Below are 22,553 nucleotides of genomic sequence, written 5' to 3' on the forward strand. Positions count from 1 at the left end.
ACAAATGTTTGTAAAAACAGTCTGCATGCCTAGGTGCTTGATTTTATACACCTGTGGCCATGGAAGTGATTGGAACACCTGATTCTGATTATTTCGATGGGTGAGCAAATACTTTTGGCAATATAGTGTATATTCAGCTCTACAACATTAAGAGACCACTCCAATTTTTTTCTTAAATCAGCATCTTTACTTATATGGCAGCCATTCCATTTCAGTGTCTGTGAAATTCTAACACAGGCATATTCTGCTTAATAAAGTACTGATTAGGTGATCAACTGAACCAAATATTATTATTATTATTATTATTATTATTATTATTATTATTATTATTATTATTGTTATTATTAACGAGGAAAAGTATAAAAAACACTTTCCACTATCCTCTTCCAACCGGCTGGATGGCAAAAAGAGTCAAATACTAAGAGTCAAAAACTACTGACCATGCAAAAAGAGTGGAAAAGAAATTTTTGAGTGAGGAAAAGAAGAGTTCAAATCTGGCTTCACTGGCAGTGGAATACAGTGAGCATCAGGTTGCGTCCATCCTTAAACTTTCAAAGACAGTGGTTCATTAGAATAAGGTCATGCTCATGACCTTATGCTCATGCTCATGACCTCATAAGGTCAGACTCATAATATAATATAAACATTATATTATGAGTCTGTTCTCACAGGTGAGTGTGTGTGTGTGTGTGTGAGAGAGAGAGAGAGAGTTGGTATAGTTTCAGTCCCAGGAGCCTGATGGCTTGAGGAAAAAAACTGTTACACAGTCTGGTTGTGAGGGCCCGAATGCTTCGGTACCTCTTTCCAGATGGCAGGAGGGTGGAAAGTGTGTGTGAGGGGTGTGTGGGGTCATCCACAAAGCATCTAATAGTTAGACAGAGACCTGGAGAGGCCTGCACACCTTAGTGTCTCATAACCACTGAGAAATTAGGTGGAGGATCAGTGTTGATCTGGGGGTGCTTCAGACATTTGTCTTTGTGACAGGTGCATGAATCAAGCCATGTACAAATTTGTCCTGTAAGAAAACCTGCTTCCTTCCAACTCTGAGGATTGTTGTTTTCTAGCAGGACAATGCTCCATGCCACACAGTCACATCAAGGGGTGGATGGAGGACCACCACATCAAGACTCTCTCATGGCCAGCCCAATCTCCAGACCTGAAGCTCATTGAAAACCTCTGGAATGTGATCATAAGGAAGATGAATGGTCACAAGCCATCAAACACTGCTGAGCTGTCTGAATTCTTGCACCAGGAGTGGAATTAAGTCACCCAACAGCAATGTGAAAGATTGGTGGACAGCATGCCAGGATGCATGAAAGCTGTGATTAAAAATGAAAACTAAACTGTTCTTAGTCTTAGTTTTAGTCTTACTGTCATTAGAATTGTTTAATGAACAAGAACTTGTTTTCTTTGCATTGTCTGAAAACACCATCTTTTTTGTTATTTTAACCATCATTTTCCGCAAATAAATGGTCTAAATAAGGGATATGTTTATTTGGAATTTGGGAGAAATGTTGTAAATTTACCAAATAAAACAAAAATGTTCACTTTACTCAAACACATACCTATAAATAGTAAAACCAGAGAAACTGAATTTTGTAGTGGTCTCTCATTTTTTTCCAGAGCTGTATCTAAAAATGTAAGGTATAACCCTAACCATTATGTGTTATTTAGGAAGCCAGTTTACTTTTATTTTATTTTTTGTGAAATTGTGAAATGAAATTCTCATACATATTACACTGACATGTACCCAAACAACCACCCAAACACAAAGGAAATCTAACCTGATTTCAGTAATTGCTGTGTCTTGTTGGAGTACATTTTGAAACTGGTTTATTTCTGTTGAAAACAAAGAATCAAAGGTACAGAAGATTAAATTTGTCAAACAGGTTTTACATGATTGGCCCAAGTGTGCCAGTATTATAGTTATACTATTGTTATTATTGTTATATTATAGTCAATGTCAAATCCAGTGCTTTTCAATGAATCAGAGGTCATGAATAAGATGTCTTTTAAATAATAAATAGCTCCTGTTCAGTTTTTGTTTTTTGTTTTATCCAAAACCAGTTGTTAGTCTTGGTATAACCAGGGGCGTTTCTAGGATTTGAAAACATCAGGGGCTGAGCTCGAAACAACGGCTAATTAGGGAGAGGGGCTAAGCAACAATAACACGTTTTGTAAGGGCATCTTTATGTAATATTATTTAATAATAAACACAAATTTACACAAATGATATGTAACTTCATTCCTCATTTATGCTGCCACTACTGTATGCATTGTTCTTTGTTTATTTTTTTATAGCCTCTCTTCTCTTATTGTTCTCTCATCTGTCTTGCTGCTTGTATCTTGTCTACTTCATGCTCTTGGTGACTTTTCTATCCTATTTCTTTGAGGGTGGAATCATCAGACAGTATCTTTGAGATTTGGCTTGAGCAAAACGGTCAGTTACCATACTAGTATTTATAGTGTTTAGAATTCCTTCTTCAACTGACAGAACAGCCAAATGATTAAGTCTATTCTGGCCCATTGTTCACCTAAGCCAGACCTAGGCATTTTACTGCCACATCTGGCCCACTGGCTACCCTCTGACCGGCCTGATATATATATATATATATATATATATATATATATAATCAGGCCGGTCAGAGGGTAGCCAGTGGGCCAGATGTATATATATATATATATTTATATATACCTCCAGTCAAAAGTTTGGACACATCTTCTAATTCCATGGTCTTTCCTGATGTTTATTTCTTTCTACATTATAAAACAATGCTGAAGGCGGCCGAAATACACAATAATGTCCTTTGAACAGTTGATATTGAGAGACACTATATTGCCAAAAGTATTCGCTCACCCATCCAAATAATCAGAATCAGGTGTTCCAATCACTTCCATGGCCACAGGTGTATAAAATCAAGCACCTAGGCATGCAGACTGTTTTTACAAACATTTGTGAAAGAATGGGTCGCTCTCAGGAGCTCAGTGAATTCCAGCGTGGAACTGTGATAGGATGCCACCTGTGCAACAAATCCAGTCGTGAAATTTCCTCGCTCCTAAATATTCCACAGTCAACTGTCAGCTGTATTATAAGAACGTGGAAGTGTTTGGGAACGACAGCAACTCAGCCACGAAGTGGTAGGCCACGTAAACTGACGGAGCAGGGTCAGCGGATGCTGAGGCGCATAGTGCAAAGAGGTCGCCAACTTTCTGCAGAGTCAATCGCTACAGACCTCCAAACTTCATGTGGCCTTCAGATTAGCTCAAGAACAGTGCGAAGAGAGAGCTTCATGGAATGGGTTTCCATGGCCGAGCAGCTGCATCCAAGCCATACATCACCAAGTGCAATGCAAAGCATTGGATGCAGTGGTGTAAAGCACGCCGCCACTGGACTCTAGAGCATTGGAGACGCGTTCTCTGGAGTGACGAATCGCGCTTCTCTATCTGGCAATCTGATGGACGAGTCTGGGTTTGGCGGTTGCCAGGAGAACGGTACTTGTCTGACTGCATTGTGCCAAGTGTAAAGTTTGGTGGAGGGGGGATTATGGTGTGGGGTTGTTTTTCAGGAGCTGGGCTTGGCCCCTTAGTTCCAGTGAAAGGAACTCTGAATGCTTCAGCATACCAAGACATTTTGGACAATTCCATGCTCCCAACTTTGTGGGAACAGTTTGGAGCTGGCCCCTTCCTCTTCCAACATGACTGTGCACCAGTGCACAAAGCAAGGTCCATAAAGACATGGATGACAGAGTCTGGTGTGGATGAACTTGACTGGCCTGCACAGAGTCCTGACCTCAACCCGATAGAACACCTTTGGGATGAATTAGAGTGGAGACTGAGAGCCAGACCTTCTTGTCCAACATCAGTGTGTGACCTCACAAATGCGCTTCTGGAAGAATGGTCAAAAATGCCCATAAACACACTCCTAAACCTTGTGGACAGCCTTCCCAGAAGAGCTGAAGCTGTTATAGCTGTAAAGGGTGGAGTGACGTCATATTGAACCCTATGGATTAGGAATGGGATGTCACTTAAGTTCATATGCGAGTCAAGGCAGGTGAGCGAATACTTTTGGCAATATAGTGTTGTCTGCTACTGATGCTCTGTAAAGCCTTCGTAACGGCTCTAATCTGAGGTGCTGTTAATTGGTGATTTCTGAGGCTGGCAACTCTAAATGAACTACTCCTCTGCAGCAGAGGTAAGTTTTGGTCTTGATTTACTGGGCTGACCTTCATGTGAGCCAGTTTCATCATGGTGCTTGATGGGTTTTGCAAATGCACTTGACAATACCGTTCTTGCAAGAACTATTCCAGAACACCTGACCTTCGTGTCTTAAAATAACAACTGACTGTTTTTTGTTGTCGTTACATATGGATTACTTAAGTCCATGTGTGTTATTTCATAGTTTTGAAATCTCCAGTATTGTTCTAGAATGTAGAAAATAAATCCCTAAACAAAAAACATTGAATTAAAAGGTGTGTCCAAACTTTTGACTGGTAGTGTATATATATAAAATGATAAAATAATTTAAAAAATATTGAAACTTTGGGCCCAATTTGGACATTTCCACTTAGGGGTGTACTCACTTTTGTTGCCAGAGGTTTAGACATTAATGGCTGTGTGTTGAGTTATTTTGAGGGCACAGCAAATTTATACTGTTATACAGGCTGTACACTCACTACTTTACATTGTAGCAGAGTGTCATTTCTTCAGTGTTGTCACAAGAAAAGATATAATAAAATATTTACAAAAATGTGAGGGGTGTATTCACTTTTGTGAGATACTATATATATATATATATATATATATATATATATATATATATATATATATATATATATATATATATATACACTATATTGCCAAAAGTATTCGCTCACCCATCGAAATAATCAGAATCAGGTGTTCCAATCACTTCCATGGCCACAGGTGTATAAAATCAAGCACCTAGGCATGCAGACTGTTTTTACAAACATTTGTGAAAGAATGGGTCGCTCTCAGGAGCTCAGTGAATTCCAGCGTGGAACTGTGATAGGATGCCACCTATGCAACAAATCCAGTCATGAAATTTCCTCGCTCCTAAATATTCCACAGTCAACTGTCAGCTGTATTATAAGAACGTGAAAGTGTTTGGGAACGACAGCAACTCAGCCACGAAGTGGTAGGCCACGTACAGTCTTATGAAAAAGTTTAGGCACCCCTTGATAAATAACAGATTTTGGTGATTTTTTAATTGAAAAGATGTTAACACAGTCTCTCTTGGAAATGGAAAAAAATGCACAATATTTTCAGCAAACATTGATGCATAGTTACTTCTTATGCCATAAATTGAACAAAGATAAAAAATAAAAACATTATTATGGCACTGTGCAAAAGTTTGGGCACTCTAAGAGTTCCAGAGTCTCAGATTCTTTTTACAAGGTTTCAGACCTTAATCAGCTCGTTAGATCTGATGCATGGCAACAGCTGTCATTAGTAAATGCCAATTTCAAAGCTTTACAAATACTTTGACTCTTCAAACCTTGTGCACACACTTGCGGACACTCAACAACCATGGGTTCCTCTAAGCAGCTGTGTAAGACTCTGAAAATGAAAGTTATTGATGCCCACAATGCAGGAGAAGGCTACAAGAAGATAGCAAAGCGTTGTCAGCTTGCAGTTTCCACAGTGAGAAATGTAATTAAGAGATGGCAGTTCAGGGGAACTGTGGAGGTCAAGATGAGATCTGGAAGACCAAGAAAACTCTCGGAGAGAACTGCTCGTATGCTGGTCAGAAAGACAAATAAAAACCCCCATTTGACTGCAAAAAACCTGCAGGAAGATTTAGCAGACTCAGGAGTGGTGGTGCACCATTCCACTGTGCAGCGATGCTTGCACAGACAAGACCTTCATGGAAGAGTCAGCAGGAGAAAACCTTTCCTGCGTCCCCATCATAAAATCCAACGTCAGAAGTATGCAACAGAAGATCTACAGAAGCCTGATGCGTTTTGGAAACAAGTGCTGTGGACTGATGAAGTTAAAATAGAACTCTTTGGCCACAATCAGCAAAGGCATGTTTGGAGAAAAAAAGGAGCAGCATTTCATGAAAAGAACACCTTGCCAACTATTAAGCATAGGGGTGGATCTATCATGCTTTGGGGTTGTGTTGCAGCCAGTGGCACGGGAAACATTGCACGGGTGGAGGGAAGAATGGATTCCACTAAATACCAGCAAATTCTGGAAGCAAACATCATACCATCTGTAAAAAAGCTGAAGCTGAAAAGAGGATGGCTTCTACAACAGGACAATGATCCTAAACATACCTCGAAATCCACTATGGAATACCTAAAGAGACGCAAGCTGAAGGTTTTGGAATGGCCATCACAGTCCCCTGATTTAAACATCATTGAAAATTTGTGGGTAGATCTTAAAAGAGCTGTGCATGCAAGACGACCAAAGAATATTACAGAACTAGAAGCCTTTTGCAAGGAAGAATGGGAGAAAATCCCAAGTACAAGAATTGAAAGACTTTTAGCTGGCTATACAAAGCGTTTGCAAGCTGTGATATCTGCCAGAGGAGGTGTTACTAAGTACTGATTATGTAGGGTGCCCAAACTTTTGCACAGTGCCACAATAATGTTTTTATTTTTTTATCTTTGTTCATGGCATAAGAAGTAACTATGCATCAATGTTTGCTGAAAATATTGTGCATTTTTTCCATTTCCAAGAGAGACTGTGTTAACATCTTTTCAATTAAAAAATCACCAAAATCTGTTAATTATCAAGGGGTGCCTAAACTTTTACATAAGACTGTAAACTGATGGAGCGGGGTCAGCAGATGCTGAGGCGCATAGTGCGAAGAGGTCGCCAACTTTCTGCAGAGTCAATCGCTACAGACCTCCAAACTTCATGTGGCCTTCAGATTAGCTCAAGAACAGTGCGCAGAGAGCTTCATGGAATGGGTTTCCATGGCCGAGCAGCTGCATCCAAGCCATACATCACCAAGTGCAATGCAAAGCGTCGGATGCAGTGGTGTAAAGCACACCGCCACTGGACTCTAGAGCAGTGGAGACACGTTCTCTGGAGTGACGAATCGCGCTTCTCCATCTGGCAATCTGATGGACGAGTCTGGGTTTGGCGGTTGCCAGGAGAACGGTACTTGTCTGACTGCATTGTGCCAAGTGTAAAGTTTGGTGGAGGGGGGATTATGGTGTGGGGTTGTTTTTCAGGAGCTGGGCTTGGCCCCTTAGTTCCAGTGAAAGGAACTCTGAATGCTTCAGCATACCAAGACATTTTGGACTATTCCATGCTCCCAACTTTGTGGGAACACTTTGGAGCTGGCCCCTTCCTCTTCCAACATGACTGTGCACCAGTGCACAAAGCAAGGTCCATAAAGACATGGATGACAGAGAATGGTGTGGATGAACTTGACTGGCCTGCACAGAGTCCTGACCTCAACCCAATAGAACACCTTTGGGATGAATTAGAGCGGAGACTGAGAGCCAGGCCTTCTCGTGCAACATCAGTGTGTGACCTCACAAATGCGCTTCTGGAAGAATGGTCAAAATTTCCCATAAACACACTCCTAAACCTTGTGGACAGCCTTCCCAGAAGAGTTGAAGCTGTTATAGCTGCAAAGGGTGGACTGATGTCATATTGAACCCTATGGATTAGGAATGGGATGAACTTAAGTTCATATGCGAGTCAAGGCAGGTGAGCGAATACTTTTGGCAATATAGTGTATATATATATATATATATATATATATATATATATATATATATATATATATGTATATATATATATATGTATATGTATATGTATATATATATGTATATGTATATATATATGTACTACTTTTATCAACTGTGTTTACAATAAAAATTAAAAGTGAGACTATTATCTGAATAATAACATTGTTTTTTTCATTGACCCTTTTTTTATTGCTGTCCCGTTCAAGGGCTGTAAGGTATTTTATTCACACGGTGTGAAAGCGGCGCGGCGCAGACCGAAAGGTGTATGACATTAAAGTATCGCGAGAGCGGATGTAGTGCATATTCGAGCGCACACTCTCGCGGTATTTGGCGTGCGTGCGTGTGTGTGTGTGTGTGCGTGCAGAGAGGGTTTCAGTCAAAATCGCGTACAGTAAACGGCAACAGTGCTCAGCTAAAACGATCAACATTTACTTAATTCCTCTACACTCAAAATTCGGGATAAAACATTCGAGGCTAGATTAAAATCATTCGGGGCTCGAGCCCCTGGGTATAACTATCACTTAAAATGTTCATTTAAGGTTTTGTTTACTTTCTGTTTGCATCTTGTTATAACATTATACAAATATGTTGTGTTTGTTATGAAATGTACTTTAAATAACTTTAAAAGTAAATAAGTATTATAGTATCCAGTATTCTAAATCGTCTTGAGCAAATCATGAATGCAGAATCGATACTAAAATTTTCTGTTACACAATCTATTCAGATAAAGTCGACTCCCAGTGTTCACTTTTGCATCAGCTGAAAGAGATTGCTCAGAGTCACTTATTGTTGCCTGCAAAAATATTTTGATATTGGTGAATAGTCATTGTTTAAACTATTTACTGGGAAAAACAAACAAATCCAGTTGATACAGAAAACCAGCCCAGAATGTGTAGACATTATTCAGTGCAGCAAATGTTCTACAATGCCTAATATGTCCATATTGCTAAGATGAGCAAATTAACAGTTATACTACAACCCCTGGCAAAAAGGGTCCATATATGGATTCACCACTCTTGGAAGATGTTCATTCAGTTGTTTAATTGTGTAAAAAAAATGAAAAAAAAAAAACAATCACAGACATGCCACAAAACTATTTTCATTTAACATTCCAACCTTCTGGCTATGAAACACTTACAAAAATAAAAAAGAAAGAAAATTGTAGTCAATTGCAACTGTTTTTACAGATCAAACAGGGGAAATAAATATGGAATCACTCAATTCTGAGGAAAATATTATGGAATCACCATGTACTTTGCAGTTCTAAAACAAACACCTGTATCTGATTACATCTGCTAATTAGTCTGCAGTTAAAAAAGAGCTCAGAGAGCTGTTGAACCAAGCTGATTGACATAAATCATGGCTCCAACATTTGTCAGTTGAAACAAAGGAGAGGATTATAAAACTTCTTGAAGAAGGTAAATCTTCACGGAATGTTGCAAAAGATGTTGGTTGTTCCCAGCCAGCTGTTTCTAAAATCTGGACCAAGTACAAATCAAATGGGAAGGTTGTAAAAGGGAAGGGTAGACCAAGGAAAGTTGAGTCAATGTCTGTGACCGAACTGTATGAAATTGCCTAAAAGAAATGGGATTTACATACAGAAAAGCCAAATGAAAACCATCATTTACATCTTAACAGAAAAAAAACAAGGTTTCAGTGGGCTAAAGAAAAGCAATCATGAACTGTGGATGACTGGATGAGAGTGATATTCAGTGATGAATCACGAAGCTGCATTGGGCAAGGTGATGATGCTGGAACTTTTTTTTGGTGCCGTTCCAATGAAATTTATAAAGACAACTGCCTGAAGAAAACATGCAAATTTCCACAATCATTAATAATATGGGGTTGTATGTCAGGTAAAGGTATGGGAGAGATGACAGTCATTACATCCTCAATAAATGCAGAAGTTTATATTGAGATTTGGACACTTTTCTTATTCCATCAATTGAAAGGATGTTTGGTGATGATGGCATCATTTTTCAGGATGATAATGCATCGTGCCATAGGGCAAAAGCTGTGAAAACCTTCCTTCAAGAAAGACATATAATGTCAATGGCATGGCCTGCAAATAGTCCAGACCTCTATCCAATTGAAAATCTATGGTGGAAATGAAAGAAAATGGTCCACGAAAAGGCTCCAACCTGCAAAGCTGATCTGGCAACTGCAATAAGAGAAAGTTGGAGCCGGATTGATGAAGAATACTGTTTGTCGATAGTTAAATCCATGCCTCAGAGAATTCAAGCTGTTATAAAAGCCAGAGGTGGTGCAACAAAGTACTAGTGGTGTTTTTGTTTGGTGATTCCATAATATTTTCCTCAGAATTGAGTGATTCCATATTTTTTTCCTCTGTTTAATCTGTAAAAACAGTTGTAATTGACTACAATTTTCATTCTTTTTTATTTTTGTAAGTGTTTCATAAAGCCAGAAGGTTGGAATGTTAAATGAAAATAGTTTTGTAGCATGTCTGTGATTGTTTTTTTTTTCTACACAATTAAACAATTGAATGAACTTCTTCCAAGAGTGGTGATTCCATACTTTTTGCCAGGGGTTGTATACAGTTTCTAGGGACTCAGTGTGTCTATGGAGAGGACAGTATACCAGTTCCCAAATAATTGTAAGAAAAAAAATATTAGACAAGATTTCCTAGGAGGGACTTCTTAGTTTGAATATCTACCAAGAATAGCCTACAGTTTCATTGAACTGTTTTTTAAGCATTTGAGGTGTTTTGTTTGTTTGTTTGTTTGTTTGTTTTAGTTTAAATAAATCTTTTGGAACTCTATTTGTGGTGTTCTGCATGTGAGTCTATCAACCAAAATAGACTAGTGGTATATCATTGGGCTACCACTCTGGAAACTCTGGCTCAGACAGACAGCTTTAGCAGAAAGCATTTTCCAATTTCTTGTTGTGAAAAATACATAAAATGTATGATAGACTGACTTGCAGAACACCACAAGGAAGCAGATAGACTGCTTATAAGAAAAAAAAAACATTTTTAACTGAAACACCACCATTTATGTTTGCTCAGATCATAGCCTGGGTTAAATGTAGAGCAGCATGAGACTCTTGAAACACTTTATGACAATGGTTGTCAGTGCAACAGGACAGTAGTCATTTGGGCAGGACACTGGAGACTTCGGCATGGGGATAATGGTGGTGGCCACTGTTGTAGAAGTGGCTGTGGATTCACTTGGTTGTAATCTCAATAGCTAGAAACAAGTACCTCGTTCTTAGACCATTCAATGTATGATAAATACATAAGCCTTACCACACAAGAGTTGCATTTCTGTCAGCACAAATCAAGGTGAGCCCATTTAGCTGAATGGTGGCATCTGGAGCTTGTCATATCTCCAAGAAAATGCAGTACCCTGTAAACTCACACTATATTGTCTGCTGGAATCAAATGTAGTTCAATTTATTGTCTACAAATGGAAAACAGCAGCATTTTGGATCTGAAGCAGCTGGTGTGTGGTATTTATGTGCCACCATCTTGGAGCTATTCCATCTATTTATGCAACATTTTGTGCTTTAGGGAGTTCATGTACTTTATTCTGAGCAATATACCATTCATATTTTGTGGCAAGCAGCACATGTTTTGCTTGCTGTACCTATTGTTCTCTTAACTTCTCTGCATGGGTGTGAACTGAAATAACCTGTACTTATGGTTCAGTCACACCCATTTAATTACCTAACAATTCTAATTCTCACTGTTTTCTTCATGAAGTATATTCCTGTTTTTTCTTTCTTACTCATCCTACACCTTATTTGTTCATTCTTACATTCTGTTTCAGTGGTCACTTCAAGTTGTTTAGTCTGTTAAACATCTATAAACAGCATCCCATAACTCTTATGTTATGATGGTTAACTTTATCTTTTATTTCCATTATATAATCACATGTGCAAAATGTATAGATTAAAATACCTTTAATGTATCTTAAAAAGCCTTATGTTAAAGTTTTTCATTCATAGACATTAGTTTTCATAGTTTTTACTGATAAATATTGCCAAATAAGGGTCTCCATATGCTCTCTTGATTATTCTGTTCTACTTTGACAAATTTCATTGTGTCTACTCAAGTTTATCTTAAGACATCAATCTCCAATATTCCCCTGGCTAAACCATTTGAACTGAACATTATCAACACTTAATAAAAGGGGTAAATTGTGATTAAGTTTGGATAACTGACCATAAACAAACAGTACAAAATGTAGTATGAAGTGTACACAGCCAATTTTAATTTAATATTTATTCCAACTATTAATCACACTCACCTACTTCTCACGAATCAAAGTAATGTGGTAACAGTGATGTGCCTTCTTCTGTTCACTACCCTTCCCCTAAACCAAAGAGATGGAAGGTGAGTTTGGTGTCATTTCTTGCTATGTAAATTGGATATTCAATTTTCTATTTAAACATTTTACTGTATTGTCTCTTTACCCACTCATCTGATCATTAGAAATTAGGGTTGCAAAATTTCGGGAATTTTCAAGGCTGGAAACTTTCCATGGGAATAACAGGGCAGGGGCATAATTTCCACTGGGGACGGGGGGACAGTCAGCAATGAAACACAAAAAGCGGGAACAGATGGCTTTAATGTCATCATGGATGAAAAGAAAGGAGATACACTGTTGTTGCTAGGTAGACTTCAGACTGTTAGCTAAATATTTAATGTAGATTCGAACTTTCTGTGTACCATGAAAACGAGTTCACTTTAAACCACACATTTTCTGTCAGCAATGCAGGGACAAGCAGACTCTGGATGCTAGTTTAATGTTTGACTCTATATGACCATAACTAATAATAGTTCTTTCGTCTACCTTTTGCTAGCCAGTTTTCTGTTATCATACAAAAGTACAGTACTGATAACATGTTTGGACACATTATTATTTATAATTTTTGAAAGAGGTCTCTTATGTTCATTAAGCCTGCATTTATTTGACCAAAAATACATATCAAAACAATAATATTGTTAAATATTATTATAATTTAAAATAACGATTTTCTGTTTTAATATACTTTAAAATATAATGTATTTTTGTAATGCAAAGCAGAATTTTCATCAGCCAATAGTCTTCAGTGTTGCATTATCCTTCAGAAGTCATTCTATGAAATCATTCTATAAAAAATGTTCTTTATTTATTGTCAAGTTCGAAACAGGTGTGCTGCTTAATTAAAAAAACAAAACATTCATTATTCATTTAATTCATTTGTTATTCATTTCAGGATTCTTTGATGAATAAAAAGTAAAAAAAAAAAAAAAAAAAGTCAGTAAGTTTTTGAAAGAAATTGATACTTTCATTTTATATTGTTAGAAAACACTTCTGTTTTAAATAAATTCTGTTCTTTTACATTTTTTATTCATCAACGAATTCTTAAAAAAGGATCATAGCTTCCAAAAAATATTACGCGGCAAATGTTTCCAACATTGATAATAAATATCATATTAAAATGATTTCTGAAGGATTATGTTACATTGAAAACTGGAGTAATGGCTGAAAAAAGAAAACCATTATTTTAAATTGTAATAATATTTCACAATACTACTGTTTTTTAATGCATTTGTTACTAAATAAATGCAGGCTTGAATGATGAGCATAAGAGACTTCTTTCAAAAACATTAAAAATTGTAATGTGTCCAAACTTTTGACTGGTACTGTATATACTAAGTTATAGTTTGTTTTAGCAAGCATGCTGATTGAGAAGTATTTATTCAATTATCCTATTTCTAATTCAATTGTAAAATGTTTACCATTCCAGCATATTCCAATAGTTTAGCCATATCTGTGCATTGCATAAGTGTTTTTATAATCTTTTTTTCTAATTTTATTCTGCAGAACAATGTGAAAGGAAAGGCTGTGTACAGTTGCATGTACTGTGCAAGGACCTATGTTAAGAATGCCATAAAAATGCAGCAACATATAGCCAAATGCCCAAAGTTTTTGCAGAGCTCAAAACCAGCAACCCCAGACAAGAGTTCAACTGCTTCCATTTGATGTACAAATTATTCTGATTCAGACACCCTCTCATCAGCTCCTTGTCACTCTGGAATCAGAGGATTTATTGTTCATCAATGGATGAACGTAGCCAGAGAAATGCTGATGAATGTTTTACTTGAGCAATGTATGCAACTGGCACACCTATGATGCTCACAGCCAATGTTTATTGGAAGAGATTCCTGAATGTTCTTTGCCCTGCATACACACCTCCCACCAGTTCAATAGAATGCAAGCAAAGGTCAAGCAAACCATTGACAAAGCAGACTGCATTTCCATCATCTCTGATGGGTGGTCGAATGTCCGGGGACAAGGAATTATCAACTACATTTTCACCACTTCTCAACCAGTATTCTATAAGAGCACAGACACAAAGGACAATAGACATACAGACATCTATATTGCTGATGATCTGAAAGCAGTCATCAATGACTTTGGACCTAAGAAGGTTTTTGCACTTGTAACTGACAATGCTGCAAACATGAAGGCATGGAGGAGACCTACCCTCACGTAACAACAATTGATTCTGCTGTCCATGCTCTTAATTTTCTCCTTAAGGAGTGAAATATGTGAAGGGCAAACAAGTAGCTTCAGCAATCTACCTCTCCAAGCAAAAAGAAAAAAACAAGAACACCACACTGTAGCTCCCAGGCAACACTCAATGGGGTGGTGTTGTCATCATGTACGACAGTCTGCTAGAGGGGAAGGAGTCTTAGCAAGAGATGGCCATGTCCCAGACTGCAGCCATTGAAAGTGTCATCAAGAGAATCCTGTTGAATGATGTGTTCTGGGAAAGAGTGATTAGCAGCCTGACAAATACTCCAACCAATAGCAGCAGCTATTGACAAGATAGAAGGTGATATTTCCATCTTGTCAGATGTTAAATGTCTGTTTGCTGAGCTCAAAGAAGAAATACAAACTGTCCTGCCCACCTCCCTGCTGCTGCAAGCAAAGGATACTGCAGTGGTCAAATCATTGGAGAAGCGCCAAGAGTTCTGGCGCCAAAGGTCTGCAACAGGCTCATGTTTGCCATCTGGGCAAACCAACAGCTCTTTGAGCCTGACATAGAGCCATCCTCGACAAGGCTGGACAGTGACACCGAAGATGAAGTCGAGTCAGATGTCGAAGAAGCAGAGATGGAAAATGTTTATAATGTCCAGGAAAAAGCGATTGAGACCTGAATAGATTAAGAGGAAAAATGCAGAAAATTTAAGAAGCTTGAGAGAAAATGCTTTCATTTGAAATTTGAATGGGACTTTTTTGGAAGGGAAAGGGTGGGGGATGCTTTTGATTTACAGCAAACATAAAGAAATATGTTTGTTTTATTTTTTTTTACCTTCAACATTTATTCTTTTGTTTTCAATGAAAGAATTAATTAAAGTTCTACTTACAATTAAATTAAAGTCAAAATTTTTCTTTTATGCATTACTTTATGACTTACATGTCAGCTTATGACCAAACACAATGTTTATATTTATGTTTTTATATACAGTTTATATAAATTTCCCCAAATTTCTAATTAATTTAAATAAAAATTCTCATAAATTCCCATAAATTCCTGTTAAGTTCCCGACTTGGAATATTTCCAGAATTAAGATGAAGTTCCCATGGAAATCTGCTGGAAATTTTCTGCTCCTTTTCTACCCTATTAGAAATATAATGGAGCCAAGCAGAATAAACTTTCGAAATTAAGTCAGAATTTAACTGCAGTGATCATTTATGTGCCCTGTATTTGCATTCTCATTTATGAAGTAACCATAAAATACTTCTCCAGAATTATTTCTTGGGTAACAATGACCAAGTGTACTGCCCTTTTTTATACATTCTTTTTCTAACTTTCCTACTTAGAAACATGAAACATACAAATAAAATGTAAAATTTTATTTTAGATTAATTGGGTTCATTTGGCAGTGCAAATACTGAAGCTAGCTTGATTAATACTAAGCTAATGCTAACTTGATGGTTATTGCTAATTGCTGTACTTAACACATTTGTGCCATTTGGCAGACACCCATTTCCAGAGCAACTTACAGATGTTCTTTAAAATCTCTGTCAACAAATAGGTCCTGATTTTGTTCAATACCTCATGAATTAAGAATACCATCAGTCTAAAAACTATATTGGGGAGGTAATATATCTTGAAAAGCAGACAGCACATTTTTCCAGTCAGGGTGTCCATTCTGACCCCTGTGTAACACCCAAGGTACCAACAATGTGAGCATCAGAACTGGACCACGGAGCAATGGAAGAAGGTGACCTGGTCTGATGCCTCACATTTTCTTTTAAATCACGAGGATGACCTGGTGCATGTGCGTCGCTTACCTGGGGGACACATGTTACCAGAATGCACTATGGGAAAAAGGCAAGCCAGCGGAGGTAATGTTATGCTTTGGGCAATGTTCTGCTGGGAAACCTTGGGTCCTGCCATCCATGTGGTTGTTACTTTGACACGTACCACCTACCTAAGCATTGTTGCAGTCCATATACACTCGTTCATGGAAACGGTATTCCCTGATGGCTGTAGCCTTTTTCAGCAGGATATTGTGCCATGCCACAAAGCAAAAAATGGTTCAGGAATGGTTTGATGAGCACAACAACGAGTTTGAGGTGTTGACTTGGCCTCCAAATTTCCCAGATCTAAATCCAATCGAGTATCTGTGGGATGTTCTGAACAAACAAGTCCAATACATGGAGGCCCCACCTCGCAACTTAAAGGACCTAAAGGATGTGCTGCTAACATCTTGGTGCCAGGTACCACAGCACACCTTCAGATGTAGTGGTGTAGTACGGGTAGTGATAAGTGCTTTGTGATAAGAAGGTGCTAGGGTGTTTTTAAACATGCATCAGTTTTAGTAGGGATATTCCAAAATTACAAGCAGAAACAAGGAGGAACTCACTCCAGCGCTGTTGTTCTCAACTACAATAGGAACGTAAGTACCTGGCGATTTCCTGATTCAGACGTTCAGTCTGTCCATTGGACTGCGGGTGGTACCCGGAAATGAGGCTCACGTTGACTTCTGCAAGGTGGGTGCAGAAGGCCCTCCAGACTCTTGACGTGAACTGCGGCTCCCAGTCAGACACAATGTCTTCAGGAAGGCCGTAGGTGCAGAAGACAAACAGCATCATCACCATCTCCATGGCTGTGGGTAGGCCCTTGAGGGGCACCAGTTGACATGCTTTTGAGAATCTGTCAATGGCCACTAAGATCGTGTTATACCCCACAGAGCTGGGGAGGTTGGTAACAAAGTCTACTGCCATGTGAGACCAGGGTCGCTTAGGGATGGGCAAAGGATCCAACAGGCCCATGGGGAGCTGGCTGCTGGTCCAAGACTGGGCACAGGTACTGCAGGATCCTATGTATTCCTCCACATCCTGGGCCAGTGAGGGCCAGAACCGGGTGCTGATCAGGGTCGTGGTGCGCCGAATACCTGGGAGAAGCTGGGCATCCTATCCACCCATCGCATAACTCTAGGATGAAGTTTGGAGGGAGGACAAGCTGGTGGTGGGGGTTCATTGGCCTGAGCCCGTTGAATTTCCTCCACGATGTCCCATCTGATGGGGGGGGGGCAGTATAGGTTCTGGACAGCTGGGCGTGCTCACTGGGCCATGCTGATTGAATTTCCTCCACGATGTCCCATCTGATAGGGGTGGGGCAGTATAGGTTCTGGACAGCTGGGCGTGCTCACTGGGTCATGCCGATGGGTAGAATTTCCTCCACGATGTCCCATCAGATGGGGGGACAGTATAGGTTCTGGACAGCTGGGCGTGCTCAATGGGTCATGCCGATGGGATGCACATTATTGCACCTTGCACATTATTGCACGCTATTCTAATGCTTCCTTGATGGAAAGGAGCTCTCAATTCCCGATGGCATAGTTGGCCTCTGCTGGGGTTAGCTTACAGCAGGGTAGTCTCAATCTTAGGTTCTGTTTGGATAACCTTTTGACCCACCTTGTCACCTGGGCCAGGGGCATTGCTGTGGACTGGGTTCATGGACTACAGTTTTCCTTGCATCACCCCTTTATTCTGGACTACATCTCCCGCTCACCCCTGGGGCTTTCCCTCAGTTAAGATGGAGGTGCTTCAGGAGTCGAGCCATAGAGGGGGGATTATGTTAGGAACCACTGGGACAGTTCCCTGCCAGACCACTGGAGGGGGTGCTGCCAGGAGAATCTTTGGAGCCTGCTTTGTTGTATGTATGTCCCATGTACTTTGTGCCATGCCCCTCCTATTGTTCTGCCTTTCCGCTTGCCACCTGTCATTTACCTTGATGTTCTGACTTTCTGTGCCTGTCGGTGTCAGTGTCAGTCAGCTGTCGGTGTCGGTGTCAGTCATTTGTTTGTTTGTTTGTTGTTTGATGTTGTTTGTTTGCTGTCATTTAGTTTGTATTTTTAGGTTGCGTCATGACTTATCTTTGTCTTGTCTTACCCCTGTGAATAAAGCAGGGCTTGTTTGATCCTGTGTATGGGTCTGATTTCCATAACATGCGGACACACATGGTTCCCATCCACATGGTGCGGGGGACCCAGATGTTACAATACCTAAGATAAGCCAACTTTGAACGAGTATTTAAACTGCTTATCTAAAGTTTGTTGTTAAAGCTTGTGATATTCTGCGTCTGTGTTTTGTGTTGTGTGAAAATGCTGATCTGACCTTGGTGACCTTGCAGGAAGGAAGGAATCTGGTCCTAGTCAGAATAATGCCAGGTCCTTTATTTACCTATGTTAATGAAGAAAATATTTGTATTTGCTTCATATCAACACCAAATAAAAAATTCATACTTTAGTATAAACTTTTTTAGTGTTTATTCAAATCACATTGGCATGTTCCGATCTTTTCATCATTCAAACTATGATAGCCAGTTCTTTGCTAAATATTGTTGGTTTTATTATGCATTGCTAAAAAGTAGAAAATCAGTAACACCATCAAAGTGGATATTTTTTGCAGAACACACTCATAGCATACATTCTACAACATAAATCAAATATTGTTTGGAAAGTAACATTGTTGCAGAAGTTCCCACAAATGTGTGATATTTGTGGAAACTAATATTATCAGTACATTTTAACTTGTGGGTTATTTTGCTTTCACCTTTCTGTTCAGGTTATCCCAAACCAACATGAGAGGGAGTAGGTCTGTACTGAGCTGGCCATTCCATAGAGTTCTTAATTAATTAATTAATGCTTAATTATGAGCTTGATACCATTCATACTCTGTGGTAAGTAGCAAGTGGTTTTCTTGCTGTGCCCATTGTTCTCTTAACCTCACTGTATGGGTGTGAACTGAAATAACCTGTCCTTTTGTGTCACACCTGTTCAAATTCCTTTAACATTTTAAGTCTCTATTTCCTCCATGGTTTATATGCCTGTTTTTTCTTTTTGAATCTTTTTACAACTGATCTGTTTTCTTTACAGATGATCTTTACAGATACTGTTTCAGAGTTCAACATTTCAAGCTGTTCAGTCTAATAAACATAAACAAATATCATAAACAATCAAAAACTCATTCTCACATTATATTTCACTATATAATTTATTTCCTTTATATAGTCAAATGTGCAAAATGTAACTTGAAAGAACTTTTATGAGTTCTAACTTCTAAAGTTTTATGTTGACATTTTTCATTCATAAACACTACAATTGTCACTAAATTTGACTGATATATTTACCACTATTTGAGTTTTCAGATTTAATGCTCTCTAAATTAGCTTCTGCTATGGTTATTTTCACTGTCTCTGCTCAAATTTGTCCTGACATGCATTTGCCTTCTAATACTATTTAAAAGTAATATTATCAACACCTTTTAGCACAGGCAAATAAGAGGTAAGTGGTGATTTAGCTTATGAAAAAATGTTGATAAATAGACAAGTATGTTGTAAATCTAAACAGTATCACAAAGTGTACAAAGATGATTTTAAATCAATATCTCTTCAACCAATTAATCGTACTCACCTGCTTCTCTTAAGCCAATAGTGATGTGGTGACAATGATTTACCTTCTTCTGTTCACCTTTCTGCAACTAAGCTGAAGGGAGGGAGGAAGATCCAAAATAGAATGTTGCCATTCACCTCAAACCTGAATGGTGAGTTTGGTGTGTCATTTCCAGCAAAACATATTAGATAATTAATTTTCTTCTTTCTAAGTAAGAATTCATTAGAATTAACTGATCATTAGAATTAACTGATCATTAGAAGATACATGGGAACAGTGATAAAAAATATGAACTTTGATCATTTTGATCAAAGCGCAGTGTGCTCTCTGCATTGTGCTTCTCTGGCGCTGAAAATGCAGTTCCACAAGTCTCAGGGCTCTACAAGCAATGGTTTTTCAGACAAACGCATGTGTGCAGCTGAATGGGGCAGTTTTCTTTCACTTTTTCCACATGTTTGGGGTCAACTATGATATGAAATGTGATTGGTTACATTAAAATGTCAAAATTCATAAGAAACATTGGAAAGAGATAAAAAAATATGAATTTTGATATGAAATATGATTTTTTACATTAAACTGCAAAAAATTCATTAGAAACATGGAAACAGTGATATTCCATGAAAATTCACTTAACAAAGTCAACTTTCATCATTTTTCATCAAACAGGCTTGTTTCCTGTCACAGCGCAGTGTGCTCTCTGCATTGTGCTTCTCTGGTGCTGAAAATGCGATTCAGCAAGTCTCAGCGCGCAACGAGCAAGGGATAGCGTTTTTTCTGTGTAGTGGAACAACATGCTGTGCACACAGAAAATTTGTGGAATGCTGAAAGACAAAAAGGGAAATAAGAAAGAACAGAAATGAAACACCGTCTCACTATGGTTCAATTATTTGAGGCTCAATGAGATTTTTACAGGGGGAGGGGCCGTGGCAAGGGTAGAGGTTGAGGACGGGGCAAGCCTGGATTGTAGAGTGGATGTTTCCTGTGTGGAAAAACAGACCACTGGATACAAGACTGTCTGAAGAGACATTGCGGGGGAGAAGCAAACACCGAAGCATGAGGTTTGGTTGGGTCAGGGACGGGTGAGCAGCCAAGGAAGGGTAAGGTCTGATCTTTTTGTGCAATGCGATGAAGAAAAGCTTAAGCTAACTGTTCCATTTCCACCTGTCACTAAACCAATGTCTAGCAAAGTATCAGAGGTTGCTATTTCACCCTTGAATGAAACTTATGCTAAATATCATGAACCGGAATTTAAGAAAATGCCTGTGATTACATTACTTGTTGAGTAAATACCGATACAGTTTCTAGTTGACTCTGTGGGCATTTTGTGATACGATTGTGTGAATTTTCTATTTCACCTAGAATGAGCAATCACTCTCTGTGTACTATAGGAGCATCGGGGATGTCAGTAATTGAGACATTCTCTGTGCCCTTAAAATGTGTGATAGGCAATTTGAATTCTCTTTTTTGAGTTTTGCCCAATAAATCTGTTGGGCCAAGATTTGATGTGCAAACTAAATTTAAATTTGATCAGCACATCACTACGCCATAGGATAGAATGGGGAGATAACTCCTGCTTTGTAAAATATGATAACATACCCCTGCTCTATGTGTATAAATGGAAACTGAGTAATTCCTTTCTCACTGATGTCACACACTCTCTAGTACAGAAAGCAAAAACTCTCACCTCCTTTTCTCACACAGACTACATGATACCGAAAGCACTACACTGTACTGCGCACATACACAGACACAAACCACATAACAGTTATGAGAAAGAATGGTACAGGAAGTTAGATAGGCCAGACATATTGATATTGAAGCATGTGATATGGAAAGAACACAGATGTGTTGTAGAGGTAGATTTATCTCAGGTTTCAGTTCGAGCTGGTCATCCACACCCATTCCAAATGAGTCATGGATCTCCACATCTCTCTCTAGCCAAATCCATCAATGACGAGTGGGAATCTTTGGGAGAATGGATGTTACAGGCTACTCAAAGTCATGACTAGGAACCAACTGAGCAGCCAGCTGTTCTTTACAGCCCAAAATTAAATGCATATAGCACAGCACTAAATTGGCTGGCTAGAGCTGAGACAGGTGGGATGATGATGGGACAGATCCCAACCCATGGTACAAAACCAATTTGGCCCTACCCAAATTGGAATCTTCAGATGTACGACTACGAAAAGTGCCCAAGGAATTGTGGGCGAGTGGAAAATATGATGTAGGTCTGATTGAAAATTGCCCTCCAGTGATCATTACACCAAAATCAGATTATAGGCCAAAGAGGGCTCAATATCCCCTAAAACCAGAAGCTATAGCAGGAATAACACCGGTGTTTAATTCTCTATTAATATCTGGAGTTATTGTGCCATGAGAGACGTCTCCTGTGCAAACACCACTCTTCCCAGTAAGGAAAATAAGAGCTCCAGAGGAGCCGGATGAGTGGAGATTCGTACAAGATTTGAAAGTGATCAATGATGCTGTGATCCAACGAGCACCTAATGTTCCCAACCTATACACTATCTTGTCCCAAATTCCAGTTGACAGTGCATGGTTTTCTGTTGTCCAAATAGCTAATGCATTCTTTATCATACCAGTAGATCCAGATCAATTTTGGTTTGCGTTTTCCTTCAATGGAAAAGCCTATACTTTCACACGCTTATGTCAGGGCTATTGTGAGTCACCTACAATCTATAATGAAGAATTAAAGAACAGTTTAGATACACTGCAGCTAACTCAGAAATCTGTGTTGCTTCAGTATGTAGATGACATTCTTTTGGCCGCACAGACTAAAGAGCGGTGTGAAAAAGACACCATTAAATTGCTCTGTCACCTCGCTAAAGAAGGACATATAGCAAGCCTATCAAAACTGCAATTTGTACAACAAGAAGTGAAGTTCCTAG

The 22,553-nt window shown here is 38.8% G+C and overlaps 1 protein-coding gene across 7 annotated transcripts in view; it reads right to left on the minus strand.

Moving 5' to 3' along the window:
• Window positions 1-19,758, minus strand: part of LOC131361832 (sciellin) — a 29,552-nt gene extending 9,794 nt beyond the window's left edge. Inside the window, exons 1-4 of one of the 7 annotated variants that reach the window (XM_058403419.1) lie at window positions 19,669-19,757; window positions 18,371-18,436; window positions 12,000-12,061; window positions 1,785-1,839 (exon numbers count right to left, since the gene is read on the minus strand). In XM_058403419.1, the coding sequence (XP_058259402.1) occupies window positions 1,785-1,821 (37 nt within the window). In that variant the 5' untranslated portion in view covers window positions 1,822-1,839; window positions 12,000-12,061; window positions 18,371-18,436; window positions 19,669-19,757. Of the gene's footprint in view, window positions 1-1,784; window positions 1,840-11,995; window positions 12,062-18,370; window positions 18,437-19,668 lie in introns of all 7 variants that reach the window. The other 6 variants (XM_058403417.1, XM_058403420.1, XM_058403423.1 and 3 more) reach the window with 6 other exon arrangements.
• Window positions 19,759-22,553: the final 2,795 nt, after the last annotated feature.

This window comes from Hemibagrus wyckioides, linkage group LG11 (assembly GCF_019097595.1).
Source record: "Hemibagrus wyckioides isolate EC202008001 linkage group LG11, SWU_Hwy_1.0, whole genome shotgun sequence".
NCBI lineage: Eukaryota > Metazoa > Chordata > Actinopteri > Siluriformes > Bagridae > Hemibagrus > Hemibagrus wyckioides.